The 18,141-nt window shown below is 37.5% G+C and overlaps 1 protein-coding gene across 7 annotated transcripts in view; it reads right to left on the bottom strand.

Annotated features, from left to right (window-relative positions):
- Positions 1–18,141, bottom strand: part of NKAIN3 (sodium/potassium transporting ATPase interacting 3) — a 799,758-nt gene that overhangs the window by 238,192 nt on the left and 543,425 nt on the right. For all 7 annotated transcript variants that reach the window (XR_008527972.2, XM_054561658.2, XM_054561657.2 and 4 more), the window contains one exon: positions 16,563–16,760. Coding sequence is in view for 6 of the 7 variants with exons in the window: in XM_054561658.2 (XP_054417633.1) it covers positions 16,563–16,760 (198 nt within the window). In the remaining variant the exon portion in view is untranslated. The remainder of the gene's footprint in view (positions 1–16,562; positions 16,761–18,141) is intronic.

Below are 18,141 nucleotides of genomic sequence, written 5' to 3'. Positions count from 1 at the left end.
GATTCTTCTTCTTGTAATCATTGGCTTCAAAATCCATGACAGCCAAGCCTTACAACACAGTTCCCTGCTTATTTGGATTAGTTTAGCTCATTAATTAAAAGCTTTGTGTATCCTGAATATTTTAATTCTTCACGTTTCATTGTCTGCAGGACTTCCTGATTATCTTTGTTACTAAGTAATAATTGTGCGTTGCAAATATTTTCTTGAATTTATGTAAATCAATTTTAAATGAAAGAGCTGTTTACATTAATCAATTTAAATAAAGAATACCACTTCCCTGTAGCTTTCTTGTTAGCAGTTTTATTTTTAGTCAAATGTAAATGCTGATACCACACTAATTGCTTTAAGCTATTATGAAATGACAATCAATTTTGAACCACTGGAGTAGCCAGGTTTTCCAATCTGAGAAGGCATACTTTCTGTTTCTAGATGATGCTTCTTTTAGGCTGACCATATAAGTTTTTTTTTTTTTTTTTTTTGAGATGGAGTCTCGCACTTGTCGCCCAGGCTGGAGTGCAGTGGCTCGATCTCGGTTCACTGCAAGCAAGCTCCGCCTCCTGGGTTCATGCCATTCTCCTGCCTTAGCATCCCAAGTAGCTGGGATTACAGGCACCCACCACCATGCCTGGCTAATTTTTTGTATTTTTAGTAGAAATGGGGTTTCACCATATTAGCCAGGATGGTCTCAATCTCCTGACCTCATGATCCGCCTGCCTTGGCCTCCCGAAGTGCTGGGATTACAGATATGAGCCACTGTGCCCGGCCTATATAAGCTGTTTGATAGATCTAGAAAGATTTCTCTAATTATTGAAATTTTTTTTTATCTGTGTTTGTTCTGTACTTTTTATTCAAGTTTAAAAGAGATACAAGCTACCAGTGGAGCAAAATCTCTCAACTCTGTCATCTCAGTAAGCAGCAGTATCATCTATCCTGTTGCTCAAATCCAAAATCTAAGCCTCATCCTCTTTTTTCCTTTTCCTAACATACCACTTCCTCTTTTCCTGCAAGAACTGTTGTCGAAGCATTTCTTTTTCTGCTGCTACCACCAAAGCCAAGCTACCATCTTCTCTCATGTGGTCTACTGTGATAGCCTTGTTCTCTCCAATCCATTCTCTTGAGTAGTTCCAGAGTTGCTTTCCTAAATATAGAACATGCCATTCTTCTGGTTGAAATATGGTGACACCATCCTAATGTCTTAAATTGTGTGTCACATCTTCTTTAACATCTACTTACTTCTCTAATTTCATCTTTAATCACTCTTTTCTTTACTTGCTAAGTTCTACCCATATGAATTTTTGTTTCGCATGGAATATTCTTAGCCCCAGTCTTCAAATGAGTTCATTTCAGCTCAAATGCCACTTTTTTTTTTGAGACAGAGTTTTGCTCTTGTCACCCAGGCTGGACTGCAATGGCCTTATCTTGGCTCACTGCAACCTCCACCACCTGGGTTCCAGCTATTCTTCTGCCTCAGCCTCCCAGGTAGCTGTGATTACAGGTGCCCACCACCATGCCTGGCTAATTTTTATATTTTTCGTAGAGACAAGGTTTCACATGTTGGCCAGGCTGGTCTGGAACTCCTGACCTCAGGTGATCCACCCACCTCAGCCTCCCAAAGTGCTGGGATTACAGGCGTGAGCTACCTTGTCTGGCAATGCTACTTCCTAAGAGAAGTCTGCCTAGGCTACTCTGATAAATGTTAACTAAACTAATTTCATTATTTACAATCATAAAATCTTTTTTGGGGGGAGTAGATATCTAGAGGAAGTAAAGGGCCAAATTGTTTCTCTCCCACAACCTAGCTACCAGAAATCAAGCAAGTCTCAATATAAACTCTGTTTACACATACCGATATTTATTAGTAAACAGCAAAAAAACAGTTAAAAAACCTATTCTGCAAGCTTGCTAAAGTCCCAGCTCTCTGTTCTTTTCGGCAATATGGAAAGCTGCTTCTGAAAATATTCTAGTAGAAGATGCAGCCATACTTGCAGCTGGAGTCAGGCAATGGAATCCTCAAGTATCTGAACAAAGCGTAGGGCCAGAAGCTCACTGCATTCAGATGCTCTGTGAAGGCAAAGCAGCTAGGAATGCCTGAAGAATACATCCAGTCAATTCATTTAACTTGAGATCCATTCATTTGACCAAGATAACATCGTTTCTAATACTCAGTATACTAAGTAAACACTTCTTGGTGTTGATCAGGGAGTAGATGCTAAAAGCTTTTAGGAGCTGTCTCTGACATGTGGGCTTTTGTTTAGAGTCCTTCAGCTGTGAACCGCCCTTCTGATTCACATACTGTAAGTGTGAGCTGAGCACAACTGACCAATCCACCCCTGTCCTCCCCCACCTCCCCAGGATAAGCAGCAAACCCAGTACACATACACAGAACATTATTTAAAGTAAATTACAGAGCACACAACACATGCTGTCATTACTTCGCAGCACAGTTTTCCTTCCTCCACTTGACTTTTGAGTCTCTATAATTAGTTCATTTAGTTTTGCTTACCTATACATAAATGTCTCATATGCTAGTAATTAAGCAGTATACACTGTGAGCTTGTTACGTCCAAGGCAAGGTGGTAAAAAAACAGAAAAGAAAAATTAAAAAAATTTTAAAAATTCTTCTAGGACAAACCTACTAGGAGAAATAGAAAAAGTAAATCAAAAGCAAGCAAAAGTAGGATGCAGTAGATGTAAAGTGCTAAGCAATGCCTGACATTACCCGTTCAGAGTCAAATCCCCACCTTGCCGACAGGTGCAGAGGCTTCCTGTATCCCAGCATTTGTTAAGGTTCCTGACTGCCAGGAATAATTCTTTGACTCTCCTCCTTAAATTAAAATTAAACTATTTTTTAAATTATGTGATAGATTAAATGAAATGACTAAAGTTTACCTCCCAGTGACTTTTTATTTGTTATACTTTAAGTTTTAGGGTACATGTGCACAATGTGCAGGTTTATTACATATGTATACATGTGCCATGTTGGTGTGCCGCACCCAGTAACTCGTCATTTAACATTAGGTATATCTGCTAATGCTATCCCTCCCCCCTCCCCCCACTCCATAACAGGCTCCGGTGTGTGATGTTCCCCTTCCTGTGTCCATGTGTTCTCATTGTTCAATTCCCACCTATGAGTGAGAACATGCGGTATTTGGTTTTTTGTCCTTGTGATAGTTTGCTGAGAATGATGGTTTCCAGCTTCATCCATGTCCTTACAAAGGACATGAACTCATCATATTTTATGGCTGCATAGTATTCCATGGTGTATATGTGCCACATTTTCTTAATCCAGTCTATCATTGTTGGACATTTGGGTTGGTTCCAAGTCTTTGCTATTGTGAATAGTGCCACAATAAACATACGTGTGCATGTGTCTTTATAGTAGCATGATTTATAATCCTTTGGGTATATACCCAGTAATGGGATGGCTGGGTCAAATGGTATTTCTAGTTCTAGATCCCTGAGGAATCGCCATACTGTCTTCCACAATGGTTGAACTAGCTTACAGTCCCACAAACAGTGTAAAAGTGTTCCTATTTCTCCACATCCTCTCCAGCATCTGTTGTTTCCTGACTTTTTAATGATCGCCTTCTAACTGGTGTGAGATGGTATCTCATTGTGGTTTTGATTTGCATTTCTCTGATGGCCAGTGATTATGAGCATTTTTTCATGTGTCTTTTGGCTGCATAAATGTCTTCTTTTGAGAAGTGTCTGTTCATGTCCTTTGCCCACTTGTTGATGGAGTTGTTTGGTTTTTTCTTGTAAATTTGTAAATTTGTTTGAGTTCTTTGTAGATTCTGGATATTATTAGTCCTTTGTCAGATGAGTAGATTGCAAAAATTTTCTCCCATTCTGTAGGTTGCCTGTTCACTCTGATGGTAGTTGCTTTTGCTGTGCAGAAGCTCTTTAGTTTAATTAGATCCCATTTGTCAATTTTGGCTTTTGTTGCCATTGCTTTTGGTGTTTTAGACATGAAGTCCTTGCCCATGCCTATGTACTTTCTAATCATTATTTCTCTCTTTCTGCAGCATTACTGCAATTTCACTTGTCACCTAGGCTCAAAATCTGAGTATTATCTTTGGGATTTTTCTTTTAATTGCTGTCTTATCCAATTAATGACCATGTTCTCCTGATTTGATCTCCGTCCCATAAGTCTCTTTAGTTCCACATTCTTCATGCTATTCTAGCTCAGGCCTTCATAAGCCCCCACCTATCTACAGGACTGTTCTGACTCTAAATCTTCCCTGAAATATAGTCTGCAACTGCTACATAATTCATCTTCTTTAGGCACATTTCTAATCCTATTACTCCATTGATGAAGAGCATTGAATTGATTTCTACCATTACTAAATTAAATATTGTTAAAATTTAGCAAGTTTTAACACTGAAGACTAATCCTCTATTTAGATCTCCAGAACAACCCATCCATGATTAAATTAGTAAGGTATCATATTAAATAAGTTTTCACCAAAAATCCATTTATATAAAAAACTAAAATTCAGGCAATAATTTTGATGTGGTTATTATTTTATGGTCAAGAGAATGTAATTTTTAAAAAAATACTTTGTGTTTTCATTGTTTTACAGGTTATAAAAAAAAGAATGTGATTAACTATGTCTTTACTGATAATACTAGAGTGTTAGTGTTTGAGGAACCATTTGAGAATCTCCAGGGACCATATATTAAGTGAAGAATCCCAAGTTTATTGTTTACTTCTGAATAATGTGGAGATATGAAATAAACCATGTTCTCAAAAATTCATATTGGGATTCTTGTGAATTCTTTGGATAATTCTGTCTCTAGTTTCCCTTTCCCAGTCAGTCATTGCAATAGGGACCATTCTGACTGAAAGAGCAAGAGAGGGGATTTCATTATCTCAAGTAGGTAACTAGGTTTAAAACATATATATGTACCTAAAATATGTTAAGGGCAAGAATGGTGTCAAGATTCATCATGTGTCCACATCTGAACTCATTTACTCTGTCAACCCAGCTCTGAACTCATTTACTCTGTCAACCCAGCTCTTTCTCTCAGCTGTTCTGTGGATATAAATTCCCCTGCCTTTCTTGGGAGTATTTCCAAAAGTGTTTATCTTAGATGATTGCTTGGAAATGCAGTTATACTTTTAATTATAAAAATATTTTTAAAGTTTAATTTTGAAGTAATTTCAGACATACCAAAAATTTGAAAAAATAATGCAATGAATTCTTGTATGTCCTTCACCCATATTCCTCAAACGTTAGCATCTTATACAGCCACAGTATAATTATAAAACCCAGGAAATTAACATTGACACAATACTGTTATCTAATACACAGACCTTATACAACTTTCAACAGTTGTCTCATTAATGTCTGTTTTTTGGTCTAGGGTCACAAGTTTTATTTAGTTGTGGTGTTTCCTCAGTCTTCTTTAATCTGGCAGAGTCTCTTACTTTCTTTTCCATGAATTTTTTTTGTTTTGTTTTTTAACAGCAAGGTTTCTCAGGAATTTTAATATGCTAATTCACATAGTGAATCTCCAAGAAGTGGTATAACATGATGCTAATCAAACTTATGTCACTGTGAAGTCCTCCTCGAGGTTGAATTTCTGAGACAGGTATTTCCAGGACACTCTGGGGAGAATGGGTCCAGGCTTTCTAGGAATATCCTAATACTTGTTTCTGCATATCTGATCCACCATGCACATGCCATTCAGAATAGCCTCCTTACTTCAGGACTCCATATATGTCACCTGTTTACAAACTGAAACATAGTTCCTTATTTGACTTACTGCAAAGGCCCAAGGCCTTCACTTGACATTCAAGCCCCTTCATCATTGTCTTCACCCTTTCTTTCCAGCTTTAAGCCACTACTTCTGTGCATAAACACTCTGCTCAAGCCAAAGGGCACTGCACTAATTATTCCTCTGATTTCTTATTTTTATTTATTTGCTAATGCTGTTCCTTCTGTATAGAATTCCTTTTCCCTTCTTCCCATCCAAGAGTGAATGCCTTAGATGGAAGTTAAATATCACAACTTTCCTGAACACTACATCTTTCTACGAGTTCTCATGGCACTAAGAAATTAAGTTTAGAACTCTCATTTTCTATCCTAAGTTATGGCACTTTGACTGCCGGCTTCATCTCCCCTAGTAGACTGGAAGGTACAGCAGGAAGGACCATGTCAATTCAACCTTGTTTAGTTGATCTCCATCCTTTCATCTCTGAGCTCTCAGCATAGTGCTCTTACAGAGTAGGGGCTTCTGAATATGCTTCTCTGAATGAATGAAACAGCCTGTTTTCATTTAGAAAGAATACAAAAAGTGATATAAAATTTTCTTAATGAAATTTATACAAATTTGGTAATTTCAAGTGACATGGAAATCTATTTGAATGAACTCTTGTTATTATGAAAAGCTACTTTTTTAATCTAATAGTTACTCTAACCTAAGGCTAAAAGTGAAAAATCTGCCAACCTCTGAATGACATTAAATTATCCCAAGTAATGCACCAATAAAATTAGCTTTCTTGCCTCTAATATTTCCATAAGCCCAAAGTCACCATGTTGGCTTGATTAATTATTAAATGGATTTCAGATTTTCTATATTAATGGCTTTTGTGCTAGATACGATTTCTAATTAAGTTTTTCATTTCTCTGATGAAACAATATTTAAGTTTACCAAATGTCATAACTCATGTTTGCATTTAATAATCAATATTTAGGAGATTATTTGAAACTAGTATGGCAGTAATAATTTATGAAGACCCAAAAACATGTCTGTCTGGGGTAATCATGAGCATCAGGGCTCAAGAGACTGAATTCTGTTGTTAAGCGATGGCATAAAATTTGTGGTTGGGATAACTGATTGGCATACAGAAAAAATAGTAATCATATGCATACTGTTACGGAAAGTGTTATAGTATAAGAGGAATATAAGCTTTAAATGTTCACATGCTTTAAATTGTTAAAACTCATAGATGCTGTGGACAAATGATAGATAACCATAATATTGGATTTGTATAAGACCAGACATCCGTGTAAGAGCTTTCAGTTGCTATCTGTAACCCAGATGTTTCCAAAAGATGAACATATGATGTTATGTAGATAAAATATACAGTGGATTGCCTAAATTACTCTCAGGATTTATCAGTGGGAAAGTTAAGGCTAACTAAATTTAAATTTTAGTTCTGAAAATTTTGCTAAATATTGTACATATATCTGTAACAGGCACAGATATTAAGAGTAAACATATGATAGAATATTATTCAGCCATAAAAAAGGAAGTTCTGATACATGCTACATGGGTGAAACTTAATAATATGTGCTAAGTGAAAGAAGCCAGACATGAAAGACCACATTATGTGGTTTCATTTATATGACATATCCAGTAGAGGCAAGTCTATAGAGACAGCAATTAGAGTAGTAGTTGCTTAGAGCTGGGGAGGAAGAACGCATAGGTTGTGATAGCTAAGGGGTGGTGCTTTCTTTCCAAGGTGATAAATATGTCTTCATATTGACCATGGTGATGGTTGCACATACCTGTGAGTAGACTGAAAGCTATTGAATTGTACACTTTAAAATGATGAATTGTATGGTATGTGAATTATATTTCAGTAAGTCTGACAAAAATGTATACACATTTCACCAAGAGAGTATACTGCGTAGACACGAATACAGAGAATGAAATGACTTAAAATCACAGCTCACTAAATGGACAGTTCCAGGCCCCAGCAATTTGACTGACCAGGTGTACCCTGGCTTCTGAACACAGATGTTTCTGCCAAAGCCCTTTGAATATTTTTGGCATGGAAATTCTCCCACAACCATAAACCCCTCTCAATATTGTGATGATCCAATAAATGATTCCTTGGGTGAGTGGAACTTTAGATAAATTGTTGCTTTACTTTCCTGAGGATGGAACTGAATATGGAGACCAGAGATGGTGTATAGCAAGTAAGTCAGTCTAAATCTTTAGTAATTCTATCTAGCACTTAGAAGCAGCTCAAAATTTGGTATGAGCAGAAGCCATCTATTTTATATAAAAATAGATTTTCTGGTAAAAGGATAATTCTGGGAGGCTTTTGGGACAGGAGAGGTTGGTCATGATTTCTTTCCTCTTACCAGACCCTGGAAAGCGCTAGCAAGCAAAAGAGAAAAAAAAAGAGTCCAATATATTTACAACATTTGACAAATGTCAACATTTGACAAAGGTTGAAATAATCCATTTAAAAAATAAACAACAATGATCAGAAAGGTGGTTGAGAGATGTTTTCAAGGGTGAAAGGAAACATTTTTAACTATTCACCAATCTTTTAACTATTAGACATAATTGTACTTTTATTTTTACTTTCTAATAGTGGAGCTGCAATTAAATCCCATCAGCCTAACAGGAGATGCATAGCTTTACGGATCTGACAGAGTTTACCCCCGAACCCTGCAAGGTGTTGCAAGGAGAAGTCCTCTTTTCTCACATGACGAGGAATTGTCTGCCTGGGTTTGAGGTCCACCTTCACTCACAAGCTGTGGGATCTTGAGCACATTTTTTAACTTCTCCATGTGTCTCAGTTTTCACACATATAAAATGACTATAATAACACTACCCTCATGGGTCATTTTGAGAATTAAGTGAGTTCATATTTGAAAAGCACAGAGATCAGCTCCAAGAGCATGCTGAGTTTGTTAAATAAATGCAAATGTTAACACAGAAATTTAAAAAAATCTTTTAACTATATTTACATTTTTGGAGAGTCACAATTAAAATTGGGATATATTTCAAAAGTTCAGTTTCACCTGTCTTTTGACTTACATGCTTACACTCTGTGAGCATGTTACTGAAGCAACAGTAGTATTGTCTGCTCTGACATTGTGCAATTTATTCTATAAGCATATGAACAGATAGCTATACAGCCTTTGGAAAACAAAGATTCTACAGGATACCTTGTGGTCTAATATTACTTTTTATCCTTCTCTATTAAGTTTTAATTTATCATTAAGCTTAATGTGTCTGATACGAAGGGCAGAGAACAGTGACAAATGTTGATGTGAACAGAGAGATACAATGCAAAAGGCATAGGGATGACGAAAAAACAATTCTCATAGGACCCCAGCTCCGACCATGGTGACAACCTCTAAAGGTTTGTTAAAGAATGAGACCTGTCACCTATCAGATATGAGGGAGAATATATTGACAGTGAGGATTCAAGACAATATATGTGTAAAATTAGCTGCAAAGAGAAATCAATAAGGTGAGTTTTAAAACTCTTTTCCAAGTTTGGAGATTAGAATTTTTCTACTAGTTATAAAAATGAGCTCCTTTATATGTGTGTGTGTGTGCGCTAATCAACATGAGCATATGAATCCATGTTCACCAGTAAATAACTAACACTGAAAATTAAAAAGGGACTTAAATTGGATATTATTGACTTATTAACCCCAGAAGTAGGCAGTCCACTAAAATGAAATATTTTATAATAACTAAGATTTATGAGTGCCTCTAAATGATCAAATAAAAATTATGAGATTTGGGATTGGTTGATAATTTAAGAAAAGCAACTATAACATCTCTTCTGCTGTTCTATACAAATCAAATATACAAATATGATAATTAAATAGTATTATTTAAAATATCATACAATGCGTAAAAACATTTTTTGGGAAGGCATATCCATAATTCTAAATCTTTTTGTATCTAAACTTTCTTCCTGGATTATGTACTTGAATCATAAAAGACTGTTTCATGTTTTATGTACGGTCTTAAAAATTAACATAGTTATTACTTTCTATTCATCAAGTTGATATACTATAAATTGTTATACCATGCCTTTAATTGCATATATTTATACATATCCAGATTTGCTATTATAAATAACACTGAAATGAACATAATGCAGGTAGCTGTTTCTTTCTGTTGAATTATTTTCTTAGAAGAAAGCCCGTTGAGCGGGGTTACAAGACCAAAAGTTATGGGCATTTTAATAGTCTTTGAGACAAAGACTGCCTCTACCAATATGTGAATTACAATTCTATTTAACATTATCTTTACAAATTGCTAAATTAGTGAAAATAATTTTTCAAAGTTAACTTGCATGCATCAGGTTGGTATCAATAATTATATTTTATACCAAACTGTTTACAATTTGGATGTTTTTTCCTTATGTGAACATATTTGTTCATATTGTTCATTGAATTAATTACTAAATTTTCATGGTTTTAGTACTAATTTAAATGAACTCATTGTGTATTATGAATAATGATCCTTTCTTTGCCACAGGTGATACAAATATTAAAGTTACTTTTAAATTTCAGTTTTGTAAGCTTTCATGTTTCAGATGTTCGGGTGCTAAATGAGTAAAATACAGCACTATAGAATGACATTAATTGGTAATAGAGATTATTTCAAGCAGAAATACTTTATTCACATTCTCTAGCAGAAAAAGGAAATGCTATACTGTGCATGCATGCGTGTGTGTGTGTGTGTGTGTGTGTGTGTGTGTGCATCCTCTTTAAATCTGTGGTATTAAATTCCCAGAGTAAGAATGTAATTTAAAAATGCCTAAAATATAGTGCTTAGAATTCAACTAGACATAGTTTTTAATTTTCACCAGAAACTGTTTTGAAATCCCCCTACTGGAAGCAAAGCAACTAAGGTAGTCTAAACTTGTTAAAATGACTCTCAAAATAAAGAACATGTGGAAGAACAAATTCAAAGATAGAGTTACAATCTTGGAGCAGATTGACTGTCCCTTTTCCTGTAGCTAGGTACCCTTACCAATCCAAACAAATTGCGTCTGCTTCAGAAATAATTTGACAGTATGTTTTCTCGATAGTTTTTATCAAATGGTATAAAATAAAATCAAGACATAGCCTCATTAAATTACTTCCAATTAAAAAAAATTACATACTTTGGGTTTTGTAAATCTAAAATCCAGAAAATGTATACAACAATTTACTCAATAACTATGAAAGAGTGGCCACTCTGAACTCAGTACAGTTCTAGATAATGGGAGATAAATAAGAAGTTAAAGAGTAGCTTTTAGGAGCATACTACTGGCTGTTGACAGGCTACTGAAATCTTTGTTCCACTGTAATAATTCTGATATTTTTTCATGAAAATATGAGAATATATTCAGTCCAACAAATGCTCTTGTGAGGCATAGGTAGGAAAGAATTCTGGGAAACCAGATTGAGGAAAATACATACATATTAAGTAAAAGTTCAGCCCTCCTAATAGGGATTTATGATTGCCGTGTCTTACGAAGATCACAGGAATTATGTTCTCATGCAGGAAAGAGTTGTCTGGTGTGGGATTAAAGAAATGAGAATTCAGTAGATGGAATGCCACCAGAATGGAGCCCTTTGGCCTTCAAAAGAAGGACCAGCCTAAATAGGATAAGAACAAGCACAGAGCAGTGTAATAATAACATTAGTAATAGCAATGCGAAACTAGTATGTATTGAGTGCTTCTGTGCTACGCCCTGAACAGAACATTTTACTGACATTCTCTTAACTTCCCCGATGAAGGGCATCTTCACTCTGGCTCCTACATCTTGTCCATGCATTCACTCCTGCTGGTTTCTGCTCAATGGATTCCTTTTGTGTTCACCCTTTTGAGACTTGAGAGTCTCTTGTTTGTTGATCATTTATTCATTCAACAAATATTTATGTGCCATCACTGCACTAGTTGCTGAAACCACAGACATGAACAAGTGAAAAAAGAACACAATTCTATCCTGCAAGAAGCTTTCCTTCCAGTAGATAGAATAGAGACGCAATGATTATAGTGTGCTCAGGTGTCAGGGCATCTGGTATAGCCTGAGGGAGTGAGTGGGGGGAGGACTAGGAAATGCTCTGAGTAACACACACACACAGACACACACACACACACAGTTTTTTAGTATAACATTGTGTATAATAGCTATATGCCATATGATTATAATATGCAACACATACTATCTATATATTATACTAGCTATAGTATATATATGCACACATAGACATGTTATGTATACATCTGAAGTTATTTTCATATTTGGATAGAGTCCAAATGTCCATCAATATATTTAATAGGAGAGTATTAAATAAACAATGATACATTGAGTACTGATACGGAAATAGTTACAAAATACATAATAATAAAAGGAAGGGCTCAGAAGAGTGCATATCATACGTTAGCTTGTGTGGGGAGCAAATAAGAATATATAGTCACATTTTCTTGCATTTGCATAAAGGCACTTTGGACTCATATGTACAAAAATAAAAAAGAGTAAAACTGGATGCCTGTTGGAAACAGAGATGGGAGAACCAGGCATATGGGGCCCAAACATCGGACAGAGTTTTTAATGTATACATTTTTATGTTTTCGAACCAAGTAAATGTATTAACTATTTAACAAAATTAAATTAACATATCCTGAGGTGTTTTGGGGGAAGATGTCTGCTAAGAGCCAGGTGGATAAGGAGCCCAGCTGGGGAAGGAGGGAGAAGGGACTTGAGGGAGAACCCATTCCATGCAGACCGCTGCCTGAGGAAGGCGCAGGAAGGGTTCTTTAGCTGGATGCCAGAAGGGGAGGGTGGGAGTCAGGCTGGCGCAGGTCACGAGGGCCTCCCTTGCACAGTAGGGAATTCAGATTTCATCCTGAAGGTGATGAGAATCACTGAAGGGTGATCGGAAGAAACGTGACTGATAAGATTTGCGCTTTGTGATCATCTTACAGTGAGCAGGAGGCATGCATGAAGTGTAGGGCAAAACTTGGTGGGGAAGATTATTTAGGAGGTTACTGGCCAGCTTCAGGCGAGAAGTGATGAGCATATGAACAGAGACGGGCAGTGGGCCCAGAGCGGGGCACTCATCATCCCAGGGCCGGACTCTGCTTGTCTTTGACTTCTCCACTCCAGCGTGGATTGCATTTTGCTTCTCCCCCCAATACCATCCACAAACTTTCTATGGATTCCACGCTGATTTTCACCTTGGTGTTGCTGACAATTTGCAGGAACTCTTCTTCAGGATTTGGTGACTTTAGGACAAGAACCTTCTCTGTGCCTAGCACTCTCCCTGTCGTTCTCAGCCTGAGAGCCGGGGGAGGAAGCAGGTGGCGCCCCCCGCTGCCTCCCAGGGACAGAGGCGCCGGCAGAAGCTGGGGGGGGGGGGGGGGTTCTGCGCCAAGCAAGGCACAGGCGGTGGCGAGTGGGGATGTTCCCTGAGCCCCAAGCAACAGCCTGGTAAGGAACCCCGCCCGTCGTCGCCTTTCTGAGTCCAGTTAATTGTATTCGTTTCCGTCAAGCATGTACACAGTCTGTGGAATGCTTATGACAGAGGTGACTTTTCTTCCAGTTCCGAGCTCCACTGACGCGAGGCACTTGCTCAGGCTGTACTCACGGAGGAGATGTGTCGGTGGTCAAAGCACTCAAATACTTCCCTCTTGTTCGGTGGAGAGCCGCTCCCCGAAACCACCTTCCTGGCCACCTCCGTCAGTCCCTCCCCTAGGTTATTCCAGATATTTCTATGCCTCCAGTAATTAAAGGGGTAATTCCCTGCAGCAGAGCCGCCGAGCCCCTGCCCTTTCTCGAAGCTGCCCCTCTATTTGCTTGGTTGTTGCCCACGCCCCTCGGGCTGTTAAATATTGCGACCATTACCCCTGATTTTCAGTAATAAGGTAAACATTTCAGCACATATTGGGCAACAAGAAGGATTCTCCTGAATCAAATGTTTAAGAAGTACAATTCTGGCCAGGCTTGGTGGCTCACACCTGTAATCCTACCACTTTGGGAGACCGAGGAGGGTGGATCACCTGAGGTCAGGAGTTCAAGAACAGCCTGGCCAAATGGTGAAATCCGTCTTTACCAAAAATACAAAAAATTAGCTGGACGTGGCGGTGTGTGCCTGTAGTCCCAGCTACTCGGGAGGCTGAGGCAGGAGAATCACTTGAACCTGGGAAGCGGAGGTTGCAGTCAGCCGAGATCCTGCCATTGCACTCCAGCCTGGGCAACAAGAGCAAAACTCCGTCACACACACACACACACACACACACACACACAAAGAAAAGAAAAAAGTACAATTCTAATAAGCAAACATAATCATATAAAATAAGTGACAAACACAGGAAACCCATACAAAAATCAGTCACACCACTAATACATAATTGGATAGTTGTGAAACAATTTCTTGATATATTTTACTTTAATATAAAAAGATAAAATATTAAAAATCTTGTCCTGCAGGTGTGTTCCAAGAAAAGTCAGTGAGCAGCAACTAATCTTTTATTTCTCAAAGGCTGAAGAGTATAGAGCTATGTGTGCAGGGTGGTAGCTTTGAATGTTTACTAAAATAACACGTGGAGAAATTCATTTATAAGTGAAAAGTACTTTTAGGTGGCAACACATACAGTTTATTTAGATAGCCCTTTAGGGAATGTTTTTATGTGACACTCCAGCTCCTTATCAAATAAATACTTGCTGTTCATTTGAATTGGAGTTACTATGGGGAAATGACTTTTGGATTCCAAGAGTTCTGCTGCATTATAAAGGTCTGGCCATGCTATCATTCCACAAAATGGTTTAGCAATTTGCTACAATAATTTTTTAAAGGAGAGTAATCTATCCAATATGAAAGATTTTAGAAAAACATTTTCACTGTTCAAGATGATTAATAAAAACTGTTAGTATCTAGTATAGGATAATAGAGATCTTTTATAACTTAAAATAGCCTACACATTTTTAAAAGAAAATTTGCCTCCACATTTTTTCAAGACAAAAATTTAAACACATATATTTTGCCACAATTTTGTATGTAATGGCTACATTAACAAAGGATCAGAGAATAAGAAAAGACAGATAAGCATATATTGGCAAGTGACTGTATATTATATTTATACCTGTAAATATGATTGTAGAAACCTAGAATGATCAGATTCCCTGTTACATGTCTGAAAAGAAATTCCTTCCCATCAAGGTGCAATCCCTTTCTTTGAGTTCAGTATCAAATTTGCCTTTCTTTGAACTAGAACCCTAAAAGATCTTTGATTTTTGTTTTATTCAGATCTTTAGTCTTTCTAGAAGATTGTAATTCATATGTGCTCTAAAACATCATTTTAAAACGTGAGACATGCAAATTCAAGAATAGTAACTAGTAGATTGAGTAAATGAGGTAAGATCACTACATTGGTGGCCCTAGAAGAGCCATGCCTCCTTGTCTTCTCACCTTTTGATAGCCCCCTCTCACATTAACTACCGGCTGAGTCATAGATTTGCTGTAGCCAATGAAGCAATAGCAAGCATTACTCAAGTACAGGCTTGATAAATGCTTGCGTGTTGTCTTCTCCTTTCATTATTCAGCTACTTTGTTGCCTGAGAATCGGTCAATTTTTTTTTTTTTTTTTCAGAAAGAGAAGCCATGTGCGTGTGCAGGAGAATGGGGCCAACAGCCAGCACCGGAGATGTGAGTGAGGCCTCTTTGGACGTTCCAGTCCCAGCAAAGGTCAAGATTGACAGGCTCACATCAGTGACCCTAGCCAATATTGTGTGGAGTTTATATGAGTGACCTTATCTAATACCATGTAAAGCAGAAGAACTACCTGGCTGAGATGTGCCCAAATTCCTAATGCACAGAACTCTAAGCAATAAATTAATATTGTTTTAAGCAATTGCATTTTGGAGTGGTTTGTTACACAGTAGTAGATAATGAATACAGTAAGTGATAGCAAGGATTTCTTAAAGATTTTTCTAGGATTAATTCCAAGGTACCTTCTTCATTGACATACCACTCATATTTCTGTTATCTATTTATTTACTGTTGAGTCTGTGTCTCTTATTCCTACTAAGCTAAACAGTTGAACAGAACTGAGATGGTTGGTTTATGTGAAGAGTGGGTTGAGAATGGCTTTATTGGATATTGACTCAAACTAAATGATAAGTCCTTTTTGGGTCTGAAAGGAACATTGTTCTCGATGATGTTATACATCTTTCAATTAATTCCACTCTTCATTGTGGTCAAACTGTGAGTGGGGCAGTCTGGTGGAAGAAAATTACTTTTAAGGAATCCCTGACACATTAACCTTCTGTGGACTAATCACATCATTTCCTTCTCGTTTCTGTATATGGAATTGTATTCTGATGCCAGATTTTAGGCACTAAAATGCGAAGAGTCTCCAGTGGGATTTGTTTTTTAAGGAATAAATGAAATGTCAGGTTTATTAGACAGAGCAAGCCATTGGCTGTGGGTGTTTCCATCTTCTTTCTCTGGAACTGAGGTGCATTAGTCGAAGAATGCATTAGCAGAAGAGCCTGAGGTAGCTAAGTGAAAAGGGACCACTTCTGGTGGATGGTGATACTATTTCATTGAATAGTGTGGATTGTATCTGAAGTTAGAAATGATAGTCACTAACTGCTTCTAAATACAAAATGTCTAGATACCAAGAGAAAAAAGGTGTAACCTGCCATCAGGTGTAACTACTGGTACCATAATTGCTGCTATTTCTGTTGGGTGTTCTCTGTGTGCTTATCTGTGGCATTTTCTATCAGGTAGGTGTGGAGAAAAAAATGCCAACAAAGAAGAGTTCTGATTAGATAATGACACAAAAGTGACACTTACAGAGAGTAGTATTTGGACAGCACTGTGGATGACCTCCAGGTACTGGAAGTCAACGATGCAGCCTGTGACAGAGACGTACGTGTAATCATCCATCATGCCATGGGCTGAGGGAGGCAGCACTTTTCTGACACAACCAGGCCCATGTTCTCTCCACCATGACCGATGTACAGAGATATTGAATGTCATTAGATCGGTGTCCTAGGTGGGTAGGAGACAAAAGAGCAAAGTGAGAAAATTTTATTACATCACGTCTTTGACTTTGACCTTAGGAAGAATTCAGGGTAGATGAAATTGCTACAATGATTTCAATTTCAAGTGAAAAGTAACAAAAGACAAAGCACCAAGTGGCTGCATGTATTATATGCCTAAACTATTGTGTTATAATTATTCAATGTGGAGATAATCCTTTGATTACTATTAACATTTTAAGGGTAACATATATTTAAAAAATCCAGAGATGAGATCTTCCGTATACTTTTATTTAAAAATAATTTCTACCTTGAAACGTTTTGGCTTCATTTTCTTGTTGCTGCAACATCATGAACATCACTATCATGGGATAAATATTGTTGAATGCTTTTATGGCATGGTAGATATTGTTCTAAGTGAATTTCACATATTATATTCTTGAATGTTCATGTAGGCACCTTAATGATCAACCTAATTTATGGCAGGCTGAATAATTGTCTCCACCAATGATACTTGGCTTCTAATCCTTGGAACCTGTGAATTTTACCTTATAAGGCAATAAAGGACTGTGCAGATGTGATTAAATTAAGGATCATGAGATGGGGAGATGATCATGGATTATCTGAATGGACCCTAAATGCAATCGTGTGTATTCTTATAAGAGGGAGGCAGAGAGAGATTAGACACAAGGAAGAAGAGGCAAAGGCAATGTCACCATAGAAGCAGAGACTGGGATGTGGCAGCCAGCAAGGATTGCTGCCAGCCACCAAAAGTGGGAAGAGGCCAAGAAGAATTATCCTCTAAAGCTTCAGAGAGAGTTTGGCCCTGCCAAGACCTTGAATTCAGCTCAGTGAAGCTGATTTCAGACTTCTGGCCTTCAGAACAGTGAGAGAATAAATTTCTGAGGTTTAAGCCATCAATTTTTGTGGTGATTTGTTAAAGCAGTCATGAGAAACTAATATTGGTGTGGAAAGTAAGTCACAGCAAAGTAAATTAATTTGTCCATGGTAGCACAGCTAGTTAGTGGTGGAGCTGGGACGTAATCCTGTGCAGTGTTTACTTTTAGCTATGATGCAGCACTCTCTCACATTACTTGCTGTCTTCCACTTCCAAAGCCCTGATCATTCCTTATACTCTGAAAACAGCCAGGTCCTTCCTCCTCAGTTGTTTCAAGAAAACAGCACCACAGTCAATCACAAGAACAAAGAAGACAAACCTTAACTTTTATGTATTAAAATACACTTTCAGAGCTCTTAATGGAAAAAATAGCCTGGTTTTTGATCCTTAAGAGATGCCCTTTAGTATTTCTGGGGTGTTAATGTATGAAGGGCTAAGATCATAATGTTGTGGTCATAAACAATAGATTGAAAAGAACAGATTAGGGACCAGG

Source organism: Pongo abelii, chromosome 7, assembly GCF_028885655.2.
Source record: "Pongo abelii isolate AG06213 chromosome 7, NHGRI_mPonAbe1-v2.0_pri, whole genome shotgun sequence".
Lineage (NCBI taxonomy): Eukaryota > Metazoa > Chordata > Mammalia > Primates > Hominidae > Pongo > Pongo abelii.
This window is presented reverse-complemented; position numbering and strand designations above follow the sequence as displayed.